At 42.9% G+C, this 21,482-nt stretch overlaps 2 protein-coding genes and 1 long non-coding RNA gene across 3 annotated transcripts; all 3 read right to left on the reverse strand.

Moving 5' to 3' along the window:
* Positions 1-4,711: 4,711 nt before the first annotated feature.
* On the reverse strand, positions 4,712-7,491 carry LOC144998394 (uncharacterized). Its single transcript, XM_078958168.1, has 3 exons — positions 6,372-7,491; positions 5,486-5,551; positions 4,712-4,860 (listed from the first exon to the last, which is right to left on the reverse strand). Exon 1 carries the CDS (start codon positions 7,430-7,432, stop codon positions 6,446-6,448), a length of 987 nt encoding a protein of 328 aa, XP_078814294.1. The 5' UTR covers positions 7,433-7,491; the 3' UTR covers positions 4,712-4,860; positions 5,486-5,551; positions 6,372-6,445.
* A 1,519-nt stretch (positions 7,492-9,010) lies between these two features.
* LOC144998128 (uncharacterized) lies at positions 9,011-11,742 on the reverse strand. The gene is made up of 3 exons (XR_013660141.1): positions 10,567-11,742; positions 10,191-10,270; positions 9,011-9,370 (listed from the first exon to the last, which is right to left on the reverse strand). It is a non-coding gene; the product is annotated as an uncharacterized LOC144998128 (long non-coding RNA).
* A 3,876-nt stretch (positions 11,743-15,618) lies between these two features.
* Positions 15,619-17,258, reverse strand: LOC144997972 (high-affinity nitrate transporter 3.1-like). Its single transcript, XM_078957825.1, has 3 exons — positions 17,102-17,258; positions 16,275-16,524; positions 15,619-16,147 (listed from the first exon to the last, which is right to left on the reverse strand). The coding sequence occupies exons 2-3, from the start codon at positions 16,402-16,404 to the stop codon at positions 15,663-15,665; spliced, it is 615 nt and encodes a 204-aa protein (XP_078813951.1). The 5' UTR covers positions 16,405-16,524; positions 17,102-17,258; the 3' UTR covers positions 15,619-15,662.
* Between the last annotated feature and the right edge of the window lie 4,224 nt (positions 17,259-21,482).

Here is a 21,482-nt window from a genome sequence, read left to right on the forward strand (position 1 = left end):
TCCTCCTCCAGATGAACCTCTTGTAGAACTAATTCCACTACGACTACCTTTGTTATTCTGACTATAATTGTTGCTTCACTGTTGACTACCCTAATTTCCACTTTTACTTGTGTTATTATAATCACGACCTTGTCCTCCCGATTACTATTTTTGTTGGAACAAAGAGATAAATTAGGTTGAGATGGGCATGTTTTGGTCGTATTTAGGGTTATGTACTGCTCAATTGGAATTGTAAACTTTTGTTGTAACATCTCTTCATTAAGAAGTAATTTTGTCAATATATCAACATTAAGGGATTTTCTGAAATAAGACGGGAGTTTTCACGGTGAGAAATTCTTTGGATTCTGCACCAAGCCAACCAAGAATACATTGAATAAGTTCTAAGTCTTTAAGTGGTTTTCGTATAGCAGTGGGTGAGTAAGAACTAGTTTTTGGTTGGAAGAAAATAGTTTGATATAGAAAGGTTCATTGGTTTTTTGCAGTTATGAATACACTCTACTAGGTTTTTAATTTGGATTGTCGATGTGCAGCCAAATTGCTTAGCCAAGACACTCAACGTCGTAGATCCATGTCACATGAGTTTAACTAAGGTTGAATTGTTAGGGTAATGTTTCCTTTTATCCAACGACAAATCAAATATATAGCCTTCTATCATGCTTCATTATAAGGATTATTTTTACCATCAACAAGGGTTTTGAAAAATGTACTTATGTTTACATAGTTGTCTTTGGTAAGATAAATATGGGCTATGATGGCATTAGGTTATACAAGACAAGAAAGAGAATGTGAAGATTCAGAGTCTATAGCAATGATTTGGTACCATAAAAGACTATTGTAACACTCTAAAAATTCAAACGAATTTAAACTTTTCAAAAACAACCTAGTTTCCTTAAATTATCACAAAAAGGTTTTCAATACAATTATTATCAGAGTCTTCCCAGAACCATATCGTAAAACATAAACATGACGAGCAGTAAGATCATGCCTTTGCCTTGCCACGGCCTCCTCGAGTACCTGAAAAACATTAAACCACAACTGTAAGCCTGAAAGCTTAGTGAGATACCCCCAAAATACCAACCACATATATCACGCATAACATATCATAACCAAACAGAACAGCCATGCACTTCGGGTCTACTGTGTGACTGGTTCGCCGCACCGGGCCTTCAGTTCACATGGTCCACCCTCCGAGTCTAGCCATATCCCTCGAATCTGCAGTGTGGTTAGTCCACATGCACCAGCCTTCAACCCACCTAGTCCACTCTCTGAGTCTACAGTATGACTAGTCCGCCAGCATCGGGCCTTCAGTCGGCCTAGTCCACTCTCCGAGCCTCGACACGTCTGGTCCGCCCACGTGGGGCCTACAACCTATCCGGACCTCTCGCTGGGCCTTCGGGTTAGCCGGTCCGCCCTAGGTATGTTGGCCTATAGCACAAAGTAGGACCCGCCTCAACCCAACCTCAGTCAAACACCCATGTGCACATAAACATACAATCATATAACAATTCGCATCCAATCAAATCGATCTAGCCGATCACATAACATAACATACTCTAAACAGGATACCGACCTAACCGGTCACTAGCATAGCATCATCCTATATACAAGGACACCGACCTTAACCAGGTCTCTAACATATACCATCCTAACTACCAGGATACAAACATAGCAAAGCAACAACATAAAAACGATACACGGATTACAATCCGATAAAGGGCCGACCTTGGTGCCTTAGACCCTGTTCATATAGTGAGGATAACTCAACTTGCAACTGCTGACTGAAAAGATAAGATCATGCTGCTCCAACTTCTAACACGAACTCCACCACTGAAAATACCAGAAGACCGAACTCAATAAATACCAAATGTTACCAAATTACCCCTGAAAGTCAACTGGTCAACTCTTGGTCAAAGTCAAAGTCAAAGTCCTCAGTCAAAGCCAAACTTCCTGACTGGCCCTACTCGCCGAGTAAGCCCGCTGACTTGTCGAGTCCATCAATTTTGAAGACTCCCATCTTGCGACCCAACTCACCGAGTCTCCCCAAGACTCGTCGAGTCCCACGAACTCTGAGTCACTTCCTGCTCAACTCACCGAGTCGTCCCTTGACTCACTGATTCACAACTCAACCAGAAAAGGTTAGGACCTCACGACCAGACTCGTCGAGTCAAAGAACAGACTCGCCGAGTCCAAAGCTATCTTCAACCAACTCGAAGAGTTGTTCTTCCAACTCGTCGAGTTGTTGCCTATCGTGAAGCAACTCGCCGAGTACACCCATGTGACTCGCCGAGTACCACTAGCTCTTAACCCACACAGAGGGTTTCCAAGCCATGCAGGGTCTTAAATCCATAGATTTACTCTTCTACAAGCCATCCATCATGTAAAGTGGGAAACTTTAGGTGAATCCAAGGAGATCTAAGCATAATATACTCTGGGGCTAGGGTTTGGGATTAAAAGGCTCCATCAATAGCTATTGAACAGGGACTTTATACTCCTTAGGATCATCACCACACTAGATCTGAGGTAGCAACCTCAGATCCAACATCCAAACTCAAGACAGCACTAGATATACTCCCAAAAATCCCACAAAATGATAGATCTAGATGGATAACAGCTTAAGCAACGAATCATTACCTCAAGAGAAAAATCGAACAAAAGAATAAGCCAAAACCTTGCAAATCCCCTTGCTCCAAGCCTCTTAGTCTTCAAGGATTTCTTCAACAAACACTCCTTCAAGGTCCAAATGCTATACAATTCTCTCACAAACGAATATTAGGGTTTCTGGACTTCAAGGGAGAGTAAAGAGGCTGGGGAGAGGGTATTATGTTCTTTATATAGGTTTCAACCCCCAGGATTAGGGTTTTCTCTACACAACACAAACTCGCCAAGTCCACCCATGCGACTCGCCGAGTTGGTCGCTTAACATGTGACCTGAAAGGCGACTCGACTCGCCGAGTCTATCCATCGACTCGCCGAGTCGACCTTCTTATTTACACTTTTAGCCCTTCAACTTTACTTCTGAATTTCCGGGATGTTACAATTCTCCCCCACTTAAATTAAGCTTCGTCCTCGAAGCCTGCGACAACACAACTCCAGAAACTGTTCTCGCAATGCACCACCTGGTATTAACTAAACCAGGTCCCTCAAAACACTACCATCGAAACCCGAAACCCAACTCTTCCCTTGCGGTGTCCTGACCACCACCTCAAACCGGCCACCGGCTTCATCCTCTGATAACCACACTTATCAACCGAGTACCACTCCATGGTACTTCACTCTTTCCAGATCACAACAATCACTTGACTCTTACGAGCTAGATATAACCTTGAACCACCGGGATCCCGATCCGGTACCGCACTGCTATCATTTTCCTCGTTAGCCATATCCTTCACCGAATCCACTGCAGAGACTTAACCTTCTCCCTTTTTGAGTCCAACTCTATCCCTTCCATGCTGATGGGATGACACATCCTTCATATTTAGAGCAACTCCCATGAGTTCTCCTTCGCAATCACATACACATGTTGAACTAGCTCTAGCATTCTCAGGTTGGGAAAACCCGATGTACTGACGACACATCCAAACATCCCCCAGGATGAAGTACCGCTACATGCATAATTTCTTGTTCACACCAAACTGGGAATCCAAGGCTCCATCCTTGCATCCTTCCCAAGCCTCTTTGGCTCTGCACTCTCAGAATTCCTTCCGTGTCCCTCATAGACATCCAACCTGGATGTGATTCCATACCACCGGCGCAAACACACTGCTCAATAACCATGCTTGGAACACCTCAATCATACCTCCACGCTACTGCTTTCACTTCCGTGAACTTACACTCCCTCTCGGAGCTACATACCTTTCCCTTTCCTTATCCAAGGAAATCTACTTGGCCGCTTTGTCACTACAACAAGTGCCACAGTGCTCACCCAATGCTACACCATTCCCATTTAGCATAACCGCTATTCCATTCACCACACATGCTCTAAACCTACTCGCAAGGACCCTCGAGTCCATGCACTACCTTCTACTAATCATGATCAATACCCGGGGCCAAACCTTCTGATGCTATCACATCGCAACATACTCATTCCACCTCCTCAAACAGATCTATCAACATATGTAGAGTCTTCAGCATGACTGGACCGCCTTACCAGGCCTTCAGCCAATCTGCACCACTCTCAGAACCTTTAGCATGTTTGGACCGCCCTCCAGGGCCTTCAGCCGGTATGGACCGTCCCCGAGCCTTCGGCCTGACTAGTACGCCCACCTGCCTTCAGTCTGTTCGGACTGCTCGACTAGCATTTATCATCCCAAATTATCCCTTTGGAAAACTCTCCCATGCATACTGTTCTAGCCCTCTAGGGGTTTCGAACTCTAACTCCATCCCACATACTCAATCTCGGCCTGATCCTAGTTCTTCCACAATCAGTCGCCCTTTTTACAAAACCCTTGGTCTATATCTCGCCTCGCTTGCCTGTTGCTTGCTTATACTAGCCTACGCTCTTGGCTGACTATCAACCACCAATCGCCATAACCGACCTCCCTTAACATCCCTACACAACACATTTCCTTACACGCGAACTGATTCCCACTAGAACGAACAACCTTCACAAAATCACATATCGTGAAACGACCAAAAAACACGACCCAAAAATTTTCGTTTTTCAATATAATCAAAACCATAATATAAGTATCATAACATAAAACATACGCGATGTATCCCCAAAACATAATAAAATATTGTGCGGAAAACTGTATCATACAACATCAATCCAAAACATCAAAGACATCCCCAGGATAAAAGCTATGCTGTGGTGTGTGCGATGCTGTCACCCCGAGTTCTTCCCTTTGCTTGTGGAAGTACCTGAAACCAAACTGAAACTGTAAGCACGAAGCTTAGTGACCTCCCCCAAACTACCACACACCATACAATAACATATAAACACATATTGGGCCTTGCCCACTGCATCGGGCCGAAGCCCGGAAACTGCATCGGACCGAAGTCCAGAACTGATTGGGACCTTGTCCCCTGCATCGGACCGAAGTCCGGAACTAACTGCATCGGACCGAAGTCCGGAACTAACTGCATCGGACCGAAGTCCGGAACTGACTGGGACCTTGTCCCCTGCATCGGACCGAAGTCCGGAACTAACTGCATCGGACCGAAGTCCGGAACTGACTGGGACCTTGTCCCCTGCATCGGACCGAAGTCCGGAACTAACTGCATCTGACCGAAGTCCGGAACTGACTGATTGAACATGGCATAGCATAACACATCAACTAGCATAACACATATACGACATGCTACATCGGGCCGTGGCCCGGAACACATAATACTTAACACATGAAACATAGCACACAAATCCTGTTCGAGCCACGAAGGCATCGAACATACTAACTACTGCATCGGACCTAAATCCGGAAACTACTGCTAACTGAACGGGCCGGCATTGTGGCCTTAGACCCGTTCCTACTGGAAGGAAACTCACCTCGTAAACTGGCTGCTGAGTGTGTGGCTCGGAAAGCTAACGGCGGCTGCTCCTGAATCTCCTCGGCTACAAGTCCATAAACACACTCAATCAAATACTAAACACTGTGCTTGGGGTAAAATGACTCTTTTACCCTCGGTCAAAGTCAATTATCTTTTGGGCTGACTCGCCGAGTTGGGCCACCCAACTCGCCGAGTCCCACTCTCACTTTTCACTCTTACTCACTGCTACTCGTCGAGTCTGGCATCGACTCGACGAGTACCCTCTTGATCCAAGAACTCAGACAATCTTCATCCGACTCGCCGAGCCGGATGAACAAACTCGACGAGTTGTTCTTGATCTTTAAGAAGATTGCCTTGGACTCGCCGAGTTGATGAACAACTCGCCGAGTCCCTCCATCCCTGAGTTCACCCTCAACTCGCTGAGTCCACTCTCTAGCTCACTGGGTTCACTCGACACTGAAAAAAACGAAGGAATCGGGAACTCGCGACCCAACTCGCCGAGTCGTTCTTCCGACTCGCCGAGTTGCCGCCATGCAACTGATTTTTACTTGATTTTGTTTGAATCCAACACATACAATTGATAGATCTGGGTCCAATAAGCTGATTTACCACGTAAAGTTTCCAACTTTACGTGTACAACCTCATGAATAAGGGAAATAAGGCTAAAAGATGCACAAAATGGGTAGATCTATGGTTATCATGCAATATAACTCTAAAAAGACAGTAGATCTGGGCTCTACAACACCCCAACATTCAGATCCATAGCTATTTCGACTTAATAAGGCGTTCATGCAAGTGTAAGGCTTGGAACAAGCATCAACTAGCTCTTAGGAGAGCTCTAATGGAAGTTTAAAGCATATAACAAGATGGAACTCCGAAAATACCTCAATTAACTCTGATTTGGCCTTGGATCTTTGCACTACAACACTTCTCCTTGCTTCTTCCTTCTTCTCCTTCTTCACACCTTCACAAAATGGCACCAAAACACATATAAGCTCTGATTGCACTGAAAGCAAATCAGATCTGATGCTGTAACCGTAGTAGCAGGGGCCGTACAATCCCTACTCAAATGCCCAGTCCGACCGCACTTGTAGCAGCCGGAACTCCCTGCCTTGCACGCCCCCTCGTGCAATCTCCCACACTTGCCACACCGATCGTGGCTCTGCTGACCCCTAGACCTGTGATCTGAAACCTTGGGCTTTTTGCCCACACTGCCTGAACCCGAAAATGCCTCCGGTTTCCTCTTCTTCTCCATCTCGAGATCAATCTCCCTCTCTCTAGCTCTGGCAATCATGTCGTCCAGCGTTTTACAACTGGACCGGCTCACAAACATGCGAATGTCACTCCGCAGCATCTCATGATAACGGGCCTTCTTCATCTCCTCATCGGCTGCATACTGAGGAACAAGAAGGTCCCTCTCTCTGAATTTGACGGTGATCTCCGCCACTGTCTCTGTAGTCTGGGTAAGGTCCTGAAACTCCCTAGCTAACTGCTGCACCTCAATGACTGGTGCAAACTCCACCCTGAACCTGGTAGAGAAATCAGCCCAGGTCATGGCATCCAATGCCGTATCATCCCCGATGGCATGTCCGACCTCCTCCCACCAATCTCGTGCCCTGTCCTTCAGAAGACAGGACGCCAATCTAACCTTGTCCCCCTCGGGACACCTGCTAGTGCGGAAAGCGTTGGCCACATCCGCCAACCATCTGGTACTCGCTATGGGGTCCCGCGCCCCATGATAGTCTGGAGCCCAGCATTCCCTGAACTCCCGGAACGTAAGTGTGCGCGACCCCATCACGGCCGCCATCTCAGCACGGAAAGTACTAAATCTCTCATCCATCAGCTCTAAAATACCCTCCTTGATCGAACCGAAGATCACAGGAGTCTGCTCCAGTATGATGCTGGTAACCTCAGAAGAAAGGAACTCTCTAGTCTGCTCATCCATCTGCCCGACCTCCGGGCCTGATCCCGATCCTGATCCCCCTCTGGCATCTGAGCTGCCGACTGCTGCTCTCGGACGCAAAACTACCATTCTGAAACATATCATAACCACATCAGAACACTGAAATATCTCAAGGGATCATGATACTACTACTAGCTTCCTGGTCTTGTCTTGGCCTTCCTTGATTCGAGTACGGATCCTCTGCTTTTAGTAGTATGGGCCCCTACTACCTTCCACATCTATCCGTACTTTCCTCAAGAACTGCCTTGACTCCACCAAGTCACTTCTACTACTGCCATTCTCTGCTACTCTCATCCTAGGCTTGCCCTAGAGAAACCTCAAGCTCAACATGACTGGTCCTCAGCTGCTGTAGGTCTCCTCATAATGCCAGCTAGCCACCACCTAAACACCATCACATGTGATGAGGATCAGATAATCCTTCAAGTAAAAGATCCGTCCCTACAACGGTTGGACTCAAACAAGAGCTGCGCAATAGGGCCAGTTCCAGCACTCTGGGGTTATTCAAACCTGATTACATGTGGTGTGACGTGTTCTCCTAATGGCTAACTCCCAGTACTCAGAACCCCACCAAGCACGAAGCAAGCAGCATTCGGACAAGGGAAATAGACTCAGGCAAAACTATTCTTATAACAAGAAACTGCACTAGCATAGGATGCTAAGCTCATACTATCAGGCATAACCTAAACAGGCTATCCTACTGCTGTCTACTCAATTCTAGCATGCAATACTCATAAAGCTGTAACACATAAGCAGGCACATAAGGCATTCTCCTAGATCCTTAGCCGTATACTAGCATGCTGTTCTACTGAAACTGAAACTGAACAAATAACTTGTATGGGTAATTTGGGAGTACTTACTTGAGCTCGGCTGACCGCATGCACACACCTCTATCTTGTTAAAAACAATTCTTTCTTTCCAAGTGCTTTCAAAATTCTTTTTGTAAAACATTCTTATTTTACTAAAATCTTTTATTTCCCTTAGTTTGAGTTCAGATACACCCGGAAGTGTATCCGAATCCCTCAAACCAGGGCTCTGATACCAACTTGAAACGACCCAAAAACACGACCCAAAAATTTTTGTTTTTCAATATAATCAAAACCATAATATAAGTATCATAACATAAAACATACGCGATGTATCCCCAAAACATAATAAAATATTGTGCGGAAAACTGTATCATACAACATCAATCCAAAACATCAAAGACATCCCCAGGATAAAAGCTATGCTGTGGTGTGTGCGATGCTGTCACCCCGAGCTCTTCCCTTTGCTTGCGGAAGTACCTGAAACCAAACTGAAACTGTAAGCACGAAGCTTAGTGAGCTCCCCCAAACTACCACACACCATACAATAACATATAAACACATATTGGGCCTTGCCCACTGCATCGGGCCGAAGCCCGGAAACTGCATCGGACCGAAGTCCGGAACTGATTGGGACCTTGTCCCCTGCATCGGACCGAAGTCCGGAACTGACTGGGACCTTGTCCCCTGCATCGGACCGAAGTCCGGAACTAACTGCATCGGACCGAAGTCCGGAACTGACTGGGACCTTGTCCCCTGCATCGGACCGAAGTCCGGAACTAACTGCATCTGACCGAAGTCCGGAACTAACTGATTGAACATGGCATAGCATAACACATCAACTAGCATAACACATATACGACATGCTACATCGGGCCGTGGCCCGGAACACATAATACTTAACACATGAAACATAGCACACAAATCCTGTTCGAGCCACGAAGGCATCGAACATACTAACTACTGCATCGGACCTAAATCCGGAAACTACTGCTAACTGAACGGGCCGGCATTGTGGCCTTAGACCCGTTCCTACTGGAAGGAAACTCACCTCGTAAACTGGCTGCTGAGTGTGTGGCTCGGAAAGCTAACGGCGGCTGCTCCTGAATCTCCTCGGCTACAAGTCCATAAACACACTCAATCAAATACTAAACACTGTGCTTGGGGTAAAATGACTCTTTTACCCTCGGTCAAAGTCAATTATCTTTTGGGCTGACTCGCCGAGTTGGGCCACCCAACTCGCCGAGTCCCACTCTCACTTTTCACTCTTACTCACTGCTACTCGTCGAGTCTGGCATCGACTCGACGAGTACCCTCTTGATCCAAGAACTCAGACAATCTTCATCCGACTCGCCGAGCCGGATGAACAAACTCGACGAGTTGTTCTTGATCTTTAAGAAGATTGCCTTGGACTCGCCGAGTTGATGAACAACTCGCCGAGTCCCTCCATCCCTGAGTTCACCCTCAACTCGCTGAGTCCACTCTCTAGCTCACTGGGTTCACTCGACACTGAAAAAAACGAAGGAATCGGGAACTCGCGACCCAACTCGCCGAGTCGTTCTTCCGACTCGCCGAGTTGCCGCCATGCAACTGATTTTTACTTGATTTTGTTTGAATCCAACACATACAATTGATAGATCTGGGTCCAATAAGCTGATTTACCACGTAAAGTTTCCAACTTTACGTGTACAACCTCATGAATAAGGGAAATAAGGCTAAAAGATGCACAAAATGGGTAGATCTATGGTTATCATGCAATATAACTCTAAAAAGACAGTAGATCTGGGCTCTACAACACCCCAACATTCAGATCCATAGCTATTTCGACTTAATAAGGCGTTCATGCAAGTGTAAGGCTTGGAACAAGCATCAACTAGCTCTTAGGAGAGCTCTAATGGAAGTTTAAAGCATATAACAAGATGGAACTCCGAAAATACCTCAATTAACTCTGATTTGGCCTTGGATCTTTGCACTATAACACTTCTCCTTGCTTCTTCCTTCTTCTCCTTCTTCACACCTTCACAAAATGGCACCAAAACACATATAAGCTCTTCAAGGGAGGTTTAGGGTTCTAACACTGCGTTCTCAGGGTGAGGGAGGCGAGGATGGGGGCTATAAGGTGGTATAAATAGTGGGCAACCCGGGGATTTTAGGGTTTCACCCAGACAAATGGACTCGCCGAGTCAGGGATATGGACTCGCCGAGTCCCCGGCTCACGCGTGCCCTCAGGCGCGACGCTACTCGGCGAGTCAGGCTAGAACTCGCCGAGTCCCTCTTGAAAAACTCACTATAATTACCAATAAATCAACATACCGGGAACGGGTCGTTACATATCGACATTGATCATTTCAGACTTGAAAGAAGCCCTACCTTCAGCTAACCACTCTTCAGACTGCAGATGCTACCCGACATTTCGACCAAAAGCCTGATTTCCCACTAATAAACCCCATGGATGATAACCAACGAAACTCCCAATACCAAAACCCTTAACCATACCATAACCCTCAAGGAACACAAATATAATACCAAAAATCACACAACGAGACTAGAAGATATCCAATACTCCATAATAATCACAAGATAACAGAATATCAAAGAGGAAACATACCCGCAGCTGTATCTGGCACTGCCCTGACCTCCTCTGCTGTAAGCTGAAAAGCACGACCCTGAGCCCTCAGGGGCTCTGCTCCACCCTGAACTCCACCCGTAATCCTCATCATGGTCGGTGCTGGAGCCTGCACCGACCTCCCAACCAGCTGTGGACAGTTGGCCCTCATGTGACCAACCTGATGACAATGATAGCAAATCCTCATATCTTGGGTTGGGGCTGACTGACGACAATCCCTCACGTGGTGCCCCTCTCTCCCGCACTTGTGGCATGCACCACCGGACCTACAAGCTCCGACATGACCCTTCCCGCACTTCTCACAAGTACGACTGCTCTGACTACTCAAACTGAAATCAACGGTCTTAAACCGTTTCGGCGCCTGCTGCAACTGTACCGGAGCACGCCTCTGTTCTCTCAATTGTAACTCGGTCTCCAACTCCCGTTAGGTAGCGGCTTCCTCCAACTCCAACAATGTCTCGCACCTCTATGTAGACACAAACTGCCTGATATCCCTCTTCAGCATACTCAGATATCAGGACATCTGGGCCCACACAGAAGCAAACTCAGGGTAAAACATCGCCCTCTCAGTAAACATCCTGGTGATCTCCGTCACTAACTTTGAATCCTGCTTCAGCTCCAGGAATTCCTGAGCTAATCTCTCCCTCTCAACTCGCGGAACATAGCGAGTACTAAACATCTCTCTGAACTGATCCCAAGAAACCGCAGCTCGCTGCGCATCAAAATACGATCCTGTGGTCAACTTCCACCAATCCTTCACCCCGAGCCTCAAAAGGTTCAAAGCACACCTCACCCTCTGATCAGCAAGGCATGAGCACGTGAAGAAACACCCCTCCACGCCTGATAACCATCTCATAGCAAAAATTGAGTCCTGAACTCCAACGAAGGTAGGGGGCTTCGTATTATCGAAGTCCCGATACTGAAAACCTCTACCAGCTCCTCCCCCTGCCGCTGCTACAGTCGTTGTAGCTGCTACGACAGCCGTCTCTGTAACGGCTGCATAACGCTCATCAAAATACTCAACCATAGAGGTCTTAATCGACCCAAACAGTTCCAGCAACTCAGCCCGGAACATCGCAGCAACCTCATCATGCAGGATCTCACGAATCCTAGCATCCAACTCGTCTGTGCTCATCTGACCGATAACCTCGGGTGGTGCTGACCCACCCTGATCGCCCTCTCCTGCTCCCGATCCTGATCCGGATCCGCTCCTAGCATGCCTCGAAACCACCATACTGAAAGAAAATATCGCAGACATCAGATACCTCCCACTAACCCGGGAACCGACACTCAACACCGCCCTAGGGGTTGTGACTTCCTTGATACGTGTATGGGTCCTGTGCTTTCAGTAGTATGGGCCCATACTACCTTCCACACCTACCCATATTTATACCAAGTATCACCACAACATCCTAGTGAAGAACAAGCATACCAAGCACCCAACCCTCACTCCTAGAGGAACACTAGAAATCTCATACAGAAAGAAACCCTAGGTTAGCAGGCATCACAAATCAGGCAACACTATCATGCAATTCCTGAAGCTCCCTAGCCTAGTACTAGCATGCTGTTCTATCATAACACATAAACAAATAACTTGCATGGTATTTTGGGACAACTTACTGGCTCCGGCTGATCGGACCTCCGCGTCCTCTTTTACTCATTTTGAAATCCATTTTAAATTATCTTTTGAAAACTGTCCATGATTTGATACTGGATTCACACACATGTTCCTCCAATTCACTCAAACCAAGGCTCTGATACCAACTTGTAACACTCTAAAAATTCAAACCAATTTAAACTTTTCAAAAACAACCTAGTTTCCTTAAATTATCATAAAAAGGTTTTCAATACAATTAGTATCAGAGTCTTCCCAGAACCATATCGTAAAACATAAACATGAGGAGCAGTACGATCACGCCTTTGCTTTGCCACGGTTTCCTGGAGTACCTAAAAAACAATAAACCACAACTGTAAGCCCGAAAGCTTAGTGAGATACCCCCAAAATACCAACCACATATACCACGCATAACATATCATAACCGAACAGAACATCCATGCACTTTGGGTCTACTGTGTGACTGGTCCGCCGCACCGGGCCTTCAGTCCACCTGGTCCACCCTCCGAGTCTAGCCATATCCCTCGAGTCTGCAGTGTGGTTGGCCGCCCGCATCGGGCCTTTAACCCACCTAGTCCACTCTCTGAGTCTACAGTATGACTGGTCCGCTAACATCGGGCCTCCAGTCGGCCTAGTCCACTCTCCGAGCCTCGGCACGGCTGGTCCGCCCATGTGGGGCCTACAGCCTATCCGGACCGCTCGCTGGGCCTTCGGGTTAGCCGGTCCGCCCTGGGTGTGTTGGCCTACAACACAAAGCAGGACCCGCCTCAACCCAACCCCATTCAGATACCCATGTGCACATAAACATAAAATCATATAACAATTCACATCCAGTCAAACCGATCTAGCAGATCACATAACATAATATATTCTAAACAGGATACCGACTTAACCGGTTACTAGCATAGCATCATCCTATATACCAGGTTACCGACCTTAACCAGGTCTCTAACATATACCATCCTTACTACCAGGATGCAAACCTAGCAAAGCAACAACATAACAATGATACTCGGATTACAATCCAATAAAGGGCCGACCTTGGTGCCTTAGAACTTATTGATATAGTGAGGATAACTGACCTTGCAACTGCTGACTGAAAAGATAAGATCACGCTGCTCTAACTTCTGACACAAACTCCACCACTGACAATACCAACCAAAGTACCCCTGAAAGTCAACTGGTCAACTCTTGGTCAAAGTCAAAATCCTCAGTCAAAGTCAAACTTCCTGACTGGCCCTACTCGCCGAGTCAGCCCCAAGACTCGTCGAGTCCCTCAATTCTGAAGACTCCCATCTCGCGTCCCAACTCGCCGAGTCGCCCCAAGACTCGTTAAGTCCCACAAACTATGAGTCACTTCCTGCTCAACTCACCGAGTCGTCCCTTGACTCACCGATTCACAACTCAACTAGGAAAGGTTAGGACCTCACGACCAAACTCGCCGAGTCAAAGAACAGACTCGCCGAGTCAAAGAACATACTCGCCGAGTCCAAGGCTATCTTCAACCAACTCGCCGAGTTGTTCTACCAACTCGTCGAGTTGTTGCCTATCGTCAAGCAACTCTCCGAGTACACCCATGTGACTCGCCGAGTACCACTAGCTCTTAACCCATACAGAGGCTTTCCAAGCCATGCAGGGTCTTAAATCCATAGATCTACTCTTGTACAAGCCATCCATCATGTAAAGTGGCAAACTTTATGTGAATCCAAGGAGATCTAAGCATAATATACTCTGGGGCTAAGGTTTGGGACTAAAAGGCTCCATGAACAGCTATTGAATAGGGACTTTATGCTCCTTAGGATCATCACTACACTAGATCTGAGGTAGCAACCTCAGATCCAACCTCCAAACTCAAGACATCACTAGATATACTCCAAAAAATCCCACAAAATGATAGATCTAGATGGATAACAGCTCAAGCAATGAATCATTACCTCAAGAGAAAACTCCAACAGAAGAATAAGCCAAAACCTTGCAAATCCCCTTGCTCCAAGCCTCTTAGTCTTCAAGGATTTCTTCAACAAACACTCTTTCATGGTCCAAATGCTCTCTAATTCTCTCACAAACGAATGTTATGGTTTCTGGACTTCAAGGGAGAGTAAAGAGGCTGGGGAGGGGGTATTTTGTTCTTTATATAGGGCTCAACCCCTGGGATTAGGGTTTTCTCTACACAGCACCAACTCGCCGAGTCCACCCATGCGACTCGCCGAGTTGGTCACTTAACACACGACCTGAAACGCGACTCGACTCGTCGAGTCTATCCATCGACTCGCCGAGTCGACCTTCTTATTTACACTTTTAGCCCTTCAACTTTACTTCTGAATTTCCGGGATGTTACAACTATACAGGAAAAATAGTGAAGATAAATGTGTGTAGAAAGGAGAAGAGAAGATATTGGGAGAAGAGGTTGAAAATTGAGCATGTATTCCCAGGGGCAGACACAAGATTTTACAGTAAGGATTACACGGGAAAGTTAGGGGTTGCATGATAATAGAAAATATATATATATATATATATATATATATATATATATATATATATATATATATATATATATATATATATATATATATATTTTAATTTCAAAAAATTTTCCACTACGACCAGAAAATTTAGGGGTTACCGGTGCCACCGGTGACCCCCCTAAATCCACCCCATTGAATTCCTATTTTCTTATTATGAGTATATATAAAGAAGATACAAGGGTAAAAAAAATACTCATAGTCGATCAAATGAAAATTAAACATAATATTTTGGGTTCGTGTCATTTTTAGTACTAAATTTTTGTGGATTTCTTATTTTGGTCATTATACATTGACAATGTTGTTCCATTTTATAAAGCTATCGTTAGAATAACAAAAATAAATAAATTCAATGATAATGATAGTTTAAAAAAAATATAACCATCAAAATAAAACACCTAAATAAGTTAATGAATAAAAATGATTTAAACCTTAACATTTTTTTTAATATATTTAAATTTATTTAACGTTTTTTGTTATTTCTTTTGGATTTTTGGTTAAGTTTCTATTTGTTTGGAAACCTTATTAACGTTTGGTTTGATATAAATCATTCTAGATATAGCCCACGCAAAGATCTGAACTTTGTGAAAACACAACACTCGTTTGCACGAAACTTGAATTATTGTGTGTTTCCACCATTCGACCATCACTTATCTTGTACAACCTTCGCCTTTCTCTTCTCCATGTAGAAAAACCCAACCAACGAAACAATCGAAAATGCAGAAAAACAAATCGATGCAACATCAATCGACTTATGGCGACCCGTGATGGCTTCAACATGAAACAAGTCAGTAACTTTGGTTGCATCCGTGTTTTGACCATAGGCTACCTGGACTTGTTGACTATCAAGCGCGTATGCCCTCACAAAGAACGTAGCAGAAGGGACATCTCTTTCAATTCTCCAAGTGAACGAATTATTTGAAGGGGTGTAAGGCCTTTCAACGATCTTGTGTTGACATGTTTTGTCCTTGTTTAGGTCGTCAACTGTTTTGCGCCATGGTCGGTTTTTCTGGCTAACTGGTGCATAGCATAGCTTCACTTTGATGGTCTTGTAGGTCGAATCTATGCCCTTTGGGAATGTTTCGTTGAATGCCCATGTGATTATGAGTTCATCCTCCCCAGCTGTTAGAACTGCAAGATTTAGGGAACAAGCTGAGATTCCAAGTGTGTGTGTGTGTGTGTGTGTGTAAGAGAGAGAGAGAGAGAGAGAGAGAGAGAGAGAGAGAGAGAGAGAGAGAGAGAGAGAGAGAGAGAGAACCATGGCCTTTTGGGGAAGAAGCTGAGAGTACAAGAGTCTTGTGAAGGGAAGAGAAGGTGACACCATAGCCGCTTGCTACAAAACTGGAAAAGATAAGATAACGAATAACACAACCAGCACGAAACTCCATGAAAATTGAGTTCTTTAAATCTTGAAGCTCAACGTCAAACAACTATGGTGGTTGATCACAATACACAAGAGTTCAAGCCATTCGCTTTATATATACCACGTGCAAGCATATACTAGTATTCTATTTGACAAGGACAAATAAAAGTGTTAAGATTTGAGCTTTAAAATACCTACTTTAATTGAACAATGTGTCAAACTAGATGTAAAAGAGAGGTGATTTTTAATTTACTTAAAACTTGAAGACGCCATTTTAAAACCAAGTTACCAAGTTTACAGAGGCCAAGTTTAGTATAGACTATGGAGTGAATTAGTGTGCGTAATACAATTTTATTTTTCTTTATTAATATTATAAAACTTTATATATTAAATATAATTAAAAAAAAAAAAAACAAATTAGATGTAAAAGGAAAGTATATATAAGTCGATATTTATCTCAAGGAACACACTTCATAATAGGATGAGGTGGTGATGTGTCCGGCTTCCACGTAAACACCACCACAACGTGCCGCTGTTGCCATCGTCATGGATGGCGGTCGTCGGGGTTGATAGTGACGTGGCCGGAGACCACGAAATTTTTCCGGCTTAACGACTCCGGATAGCCTTATTTGGTAACATGATTACTTATTTTAGTATAAACTTAAACATTATCCATTCAATATGTTCGCTAGAGAGAATGACTAAAAACATATTCTTTGTACCTGGTTTGGAATCATTTGAATGCTTTTTTTCAGCTTGTTTTCTTTTTATCAGCTGATTTGTCTGTTTTATCCTTTCAACCTGTTAAAAATTTAAAAACTGGCCCAAAACAATCCAATTTATATAAGTTAGTCAAAATGGTTTCCTCTGCTTTTAACCTGAAAACTGATAAAGCTATTTTAATTTTGACATAAAAACAACTTAACCATGTGGAAAACCCATATACGTACTGTTCTTACAAAGAAGAATATCTTGGATATTCTTGGGAAGGTTTGAGAGAGTCAAGATATAAGAAGTCGAAATTGGCCATATTTTATATGTAAGATGGCTCTTAAGCATGCTCAAGGGGTCAATTATTTTGTCAATATAAGCTTCTTGTGTTTGGAAGTTAGTTTCTTTGTGTTAAAGTTTTCAAGAATTTTGGATGATTCGGAAAGATTTGGAAAGGGCAAAAATAGAAACCAAAAAACGGGGTGAAGAGGATCATCATTGTCAGAATAGACTACACGTCATTTTATTGCCGTCCAACACATGTACATAAAGTATAAGATATACCATCATTTTCATACGTAAGAGAAAAGAAAGAACTATTGTTATGTATAGAAAACACGTAATTTTTTCATATATAGAAAAAGGGAACATAGGATACAGGACGTACGCCACATCGTAAACTAAATAGAAGAATAGAATTACGATATCGATGAACCGAACCATTTTTTAGATTTATCATTTATGTATGCTTTGGGAAGAGTTACAAAAAAGTTTCTAAGTTGTAATATCATGAAGTTCAAAATTTGAAGTAAATCTTTTGAACTAAATATCTATTCTTCAACAGTTGTAATCCATGGTACGTAGTTTGATAAAGTTATTTGAAAGTTTCTTCTCGTGAACATTTTAGTTAATGAGGGACTAAATTGGTAGCTAGTAGAAGTTTAGCAGTAATTGTCTAAAGCAAAAATTGGGTAACCAAAAAATATAATTCAAAAACTCTTATTATAAAATATGATGTATGATAGTGAAGAGAACTTTTATTTTAAAATTTATGATGAAGTTATTAACTTTTTAATACTTATGGTTCACTGTGTATACTAACAAAATAAGATAAAAGATGATTTATAATATGAATGTATATTATGATTGTGCATTATTACATTCATAAAACGCATTAAAGTGGTTGCTACTAATGCTAAATAATGATAGAGAATAATGAGAGAAATGTGGAATCCAATCAATATTTAATAACACTCCCCCTTGAATGACGAAAGTATCATGCTTCTTAGAACTTTAATAGGTAAAACAATATAGGAAAAACCATTTATTAAGGAAAAAAAAAAATACATGATTAACAATAGATATTGGGAACATTTGTCTCGTTCAAAATTTTGCTAAGAAAACTCATTTGGAAAAACATAGTTAAGAAAAAGAATACGATATGTTTCCAACTCCTATAATCATCACATCACTTGATATCCTTAAAGCACTGTATGCAAATGTTTCATACCATGTTTTCAAATTTGGATGTAGAAAGCTTTTTAATGAACAAGTCGGCCAAGTTGATACTTGATTGAATTTTCTAGATGTTGATGTCACGTTCTTTTTGAAGGAAAAAAAAAACTTTATTGATAGATGTTTGGTTTTGTCTTCCTTTATGAAACCCTTCCTTGAATTGGGCTATACAAGCCGCATTATTTTCATATTGTATGGTTGGAACGTCCCTGTTAGAAGTTAGATCATAATTCTTACGAATATGATGAGTTAAATTTCTTAACCAAATATATTCATGATGTAACAGCCCAAAATTTTCAACAAATTTAAACCTTTCAAAAACGACGCAATTATTAATAAAAGTGTTTACAAACTATTATTTTCAAAACGTTATTTAAAATCAGAGTCTCCGAAGATCCAGTCAGTTGTAAAACAAAGGATGTGTACGGTCACGCCTTCGCCCTGCCACTGTCTACTAAGGTACCTGAAACCATAAACCAAACTGTAAGCACAAAACTTTGTGAGTTCCCCCAAAATACCATCACACAAACAAATGACCTAGTAAACAAAAACATGCATACAGACCGTTCAGCCTAACTGGAATGCCTACAAGCTTACAGTCTATCTAGTACGCTCATAGAGCCTTTAGTCTGACTTGAACGCCCACCGGCCTACAGTCTATCTGGTATGCTCACAGAACCTTTAACATGACTAGTAAGCCCCATCGAGCCTTCAGCCTATCTAGAACGTTCTCCGGGCCTTCAGCTTGACTGCTACACCCCTCAGGCCTGTAGTCTATACGGGATACCCTGGGTCTCTTGGCCTTCAGCAAATAGTAGGACTGCCTCAACCCAACCACACACAATATATCAACATATACATATCAAAAACACATATAAGCCCAGCAAACCATAACCACGTATCGATATAAACATTACCGGGTTTGTTGACTGACAGCATAAAGTAGTACAGTCTCAACCTACCTACACCACAACGACATATAACCAATCAACAGAAAATCAGGCAGATCTTACAAGCCACTAAGCATAGCATCATCCTATACACCGGATACAAATCTAAAAGATCACTAAAAAGTACCAACATGCGATAAACCAATATACAATCCAATGGGTCGGCTTTGGTGTCTTCGACCCAAAAGTACAGTGAGGAAGACTCACTTCACAAACCTGACAAAAGTTGATGAAGTCCCGACTCCGAATCCCAGCTCTCAAATCAGCACCTACTCTAACCAAAAGACCAAACACAATCAAACTCCCCAAAATACCCTCAAGGTCCAGCTTGGTTAAAGTCAAAGTTAATTGGTCAAGGTCCAATAGTCAATATGTCACACCCCAAAACCACGAACGGCGGAAACGTTCAGGGGTGGAGGACGTCATGTACAGTATCACAACAGTGTAATATAATAAACAACCAACAACATCATCCATTGCATTATAAGTAAAATTTTAATACATGTGTGTTTCTTTCATTTTAGTAAGACACCAAAAATATACATCAAAATAAAAGACGAGACTTGTCTACTCCGTCTTCTCAAAAACTTGTCCTCCGTACCTGTCTACTGATGACCTGAGAATACAAGTTATTTTGAGAGCGAGTATCAGCTTTAAAGCTGGTGAATTCATAAGTATATAAGTGTCATTGCCTTGTTTGTGAAAATCTGTTATAAAGGCCATATAAATCGTTAAATGAAAATGTTGCTGTACGTATGAAAACCGTAGAAAAACCCTTATTTTCTATAAGTATGAAATGTAGTCTTCTACCAAGACCCGAATGTTTTGTAAGTAATATGATAGCTTTTCCTTTCTATTGACTAGTACTAGAGTACTTAGTCTAACTCCTCATTTATGTGAAAGTATCACAAAATAAAGCAAATAGGAAAAGTATAATCATGTAAGTGTTAACCCTGGGTGACCAGGATTCCCACGACATCGCCGAAGCGAAAGGTATACCCGATGAACATCCGAAGATTGTCCACTCACCCTCTGTAGCGGCAGCAGGGTGGAGGGAGGGTTAATCCCATAACAATGTTAACCTAATGATCATCCGAAGATTCTCATCTCATCTCCTGTTGCAACAGGAGATGGAGGAATGGTTAGTTCCGTAAATGATTCCTAATATAAGTAATAACCGTAGGCATCCGTAGATGTTCATCACCCACTGTTGCTAACAGATGAGTTCCGGAATGGTTAGTCCCGTACATATATCCCGAGGTACTATGGGATAGAGGCCCATCTAGGTATCCCGAGGTACTGCGGATAGGGTCCTGTCTAGATATCCTGAGGTACTAGGGATATGCAGGAAGATTTAAACAGAAAGTACTAATAAATCATCCTCGCAATTCAAGATACAGGTATTCATGTTAATGTACATAATTAAGTGTATCTACGTAAAGGTACTCATGTAATGCGTTCATGTACGCGTATTCATGTATCATGTAAGTATATGTAAACGTACTCATGTATCATGTAATCAAATGTAAAGGTACTCATGTATCAGGTAATGTACTGGTATAGACTCATGAATGAACTGACTCTTGTGTGATTCCTAGTAATAGGATTTATGTTTGATATCTCCAAATTATCCCTATGATAGTTTGCTGGAAGGTAATTGGTTGTTCAAGTAGGTTTATACACTCTTATTACTCAAGGGTGTGAGAAACTAAATGAAAACTGTAAACTATAACATTCATACATATATAAGAATATAAGTGTACATGCATAGTTTGGTTCAATAATATAAAATGGTTTTATAAGACCTCTTATGGGTTTTTGAACAATAATTAACAATGACTTGATGTCATTTATAATATACATTTCAAAGGTAAAACAATTGGTAACAATGCGTTTTTAAGATTTAAAACCATTTTATGCAACACAT

This window comes from Lactuca saligna, chromosome 5 (assembly GCF_052625555.1).
Source record: "Lactuca saligna cultivar CGN05327 chromosome 5, ASM5262555v1, whole genome shotgun sequence".
NCBI classification, from domain to species: Eukaryota; Viridiplantae; Streptophyta; class Magnoliopsida; order Asterales; family Asteraceae; genus Lactuca; species Lactuca saligna.

Bases quoted from the DNA above. Each gene is read 5' to 3' on its own strand.
- LOC144998394 (XM_078958168.1), bottom strand. From the start codon at position 7,432: ATGGATGAGCAGACTAGAGAGTTCCTTTCTTCTGAGGTTACCAGCATC.
- LOC144997972 (XM_078957825.1), bottom strand. From the start codon at position 16,404: ATGGAGTTTCGTGCTGGTTGTGTTATTCGTTATCTTATCTTTTCCAGT. The intron at 16,148-16,274 runs GTTCTCTCTCTC...TAAATCTTGCAG, and splicing joins TTCTTCCCCAAAAGGCCATG to TTCTAACAGCTGGGGAGGAT.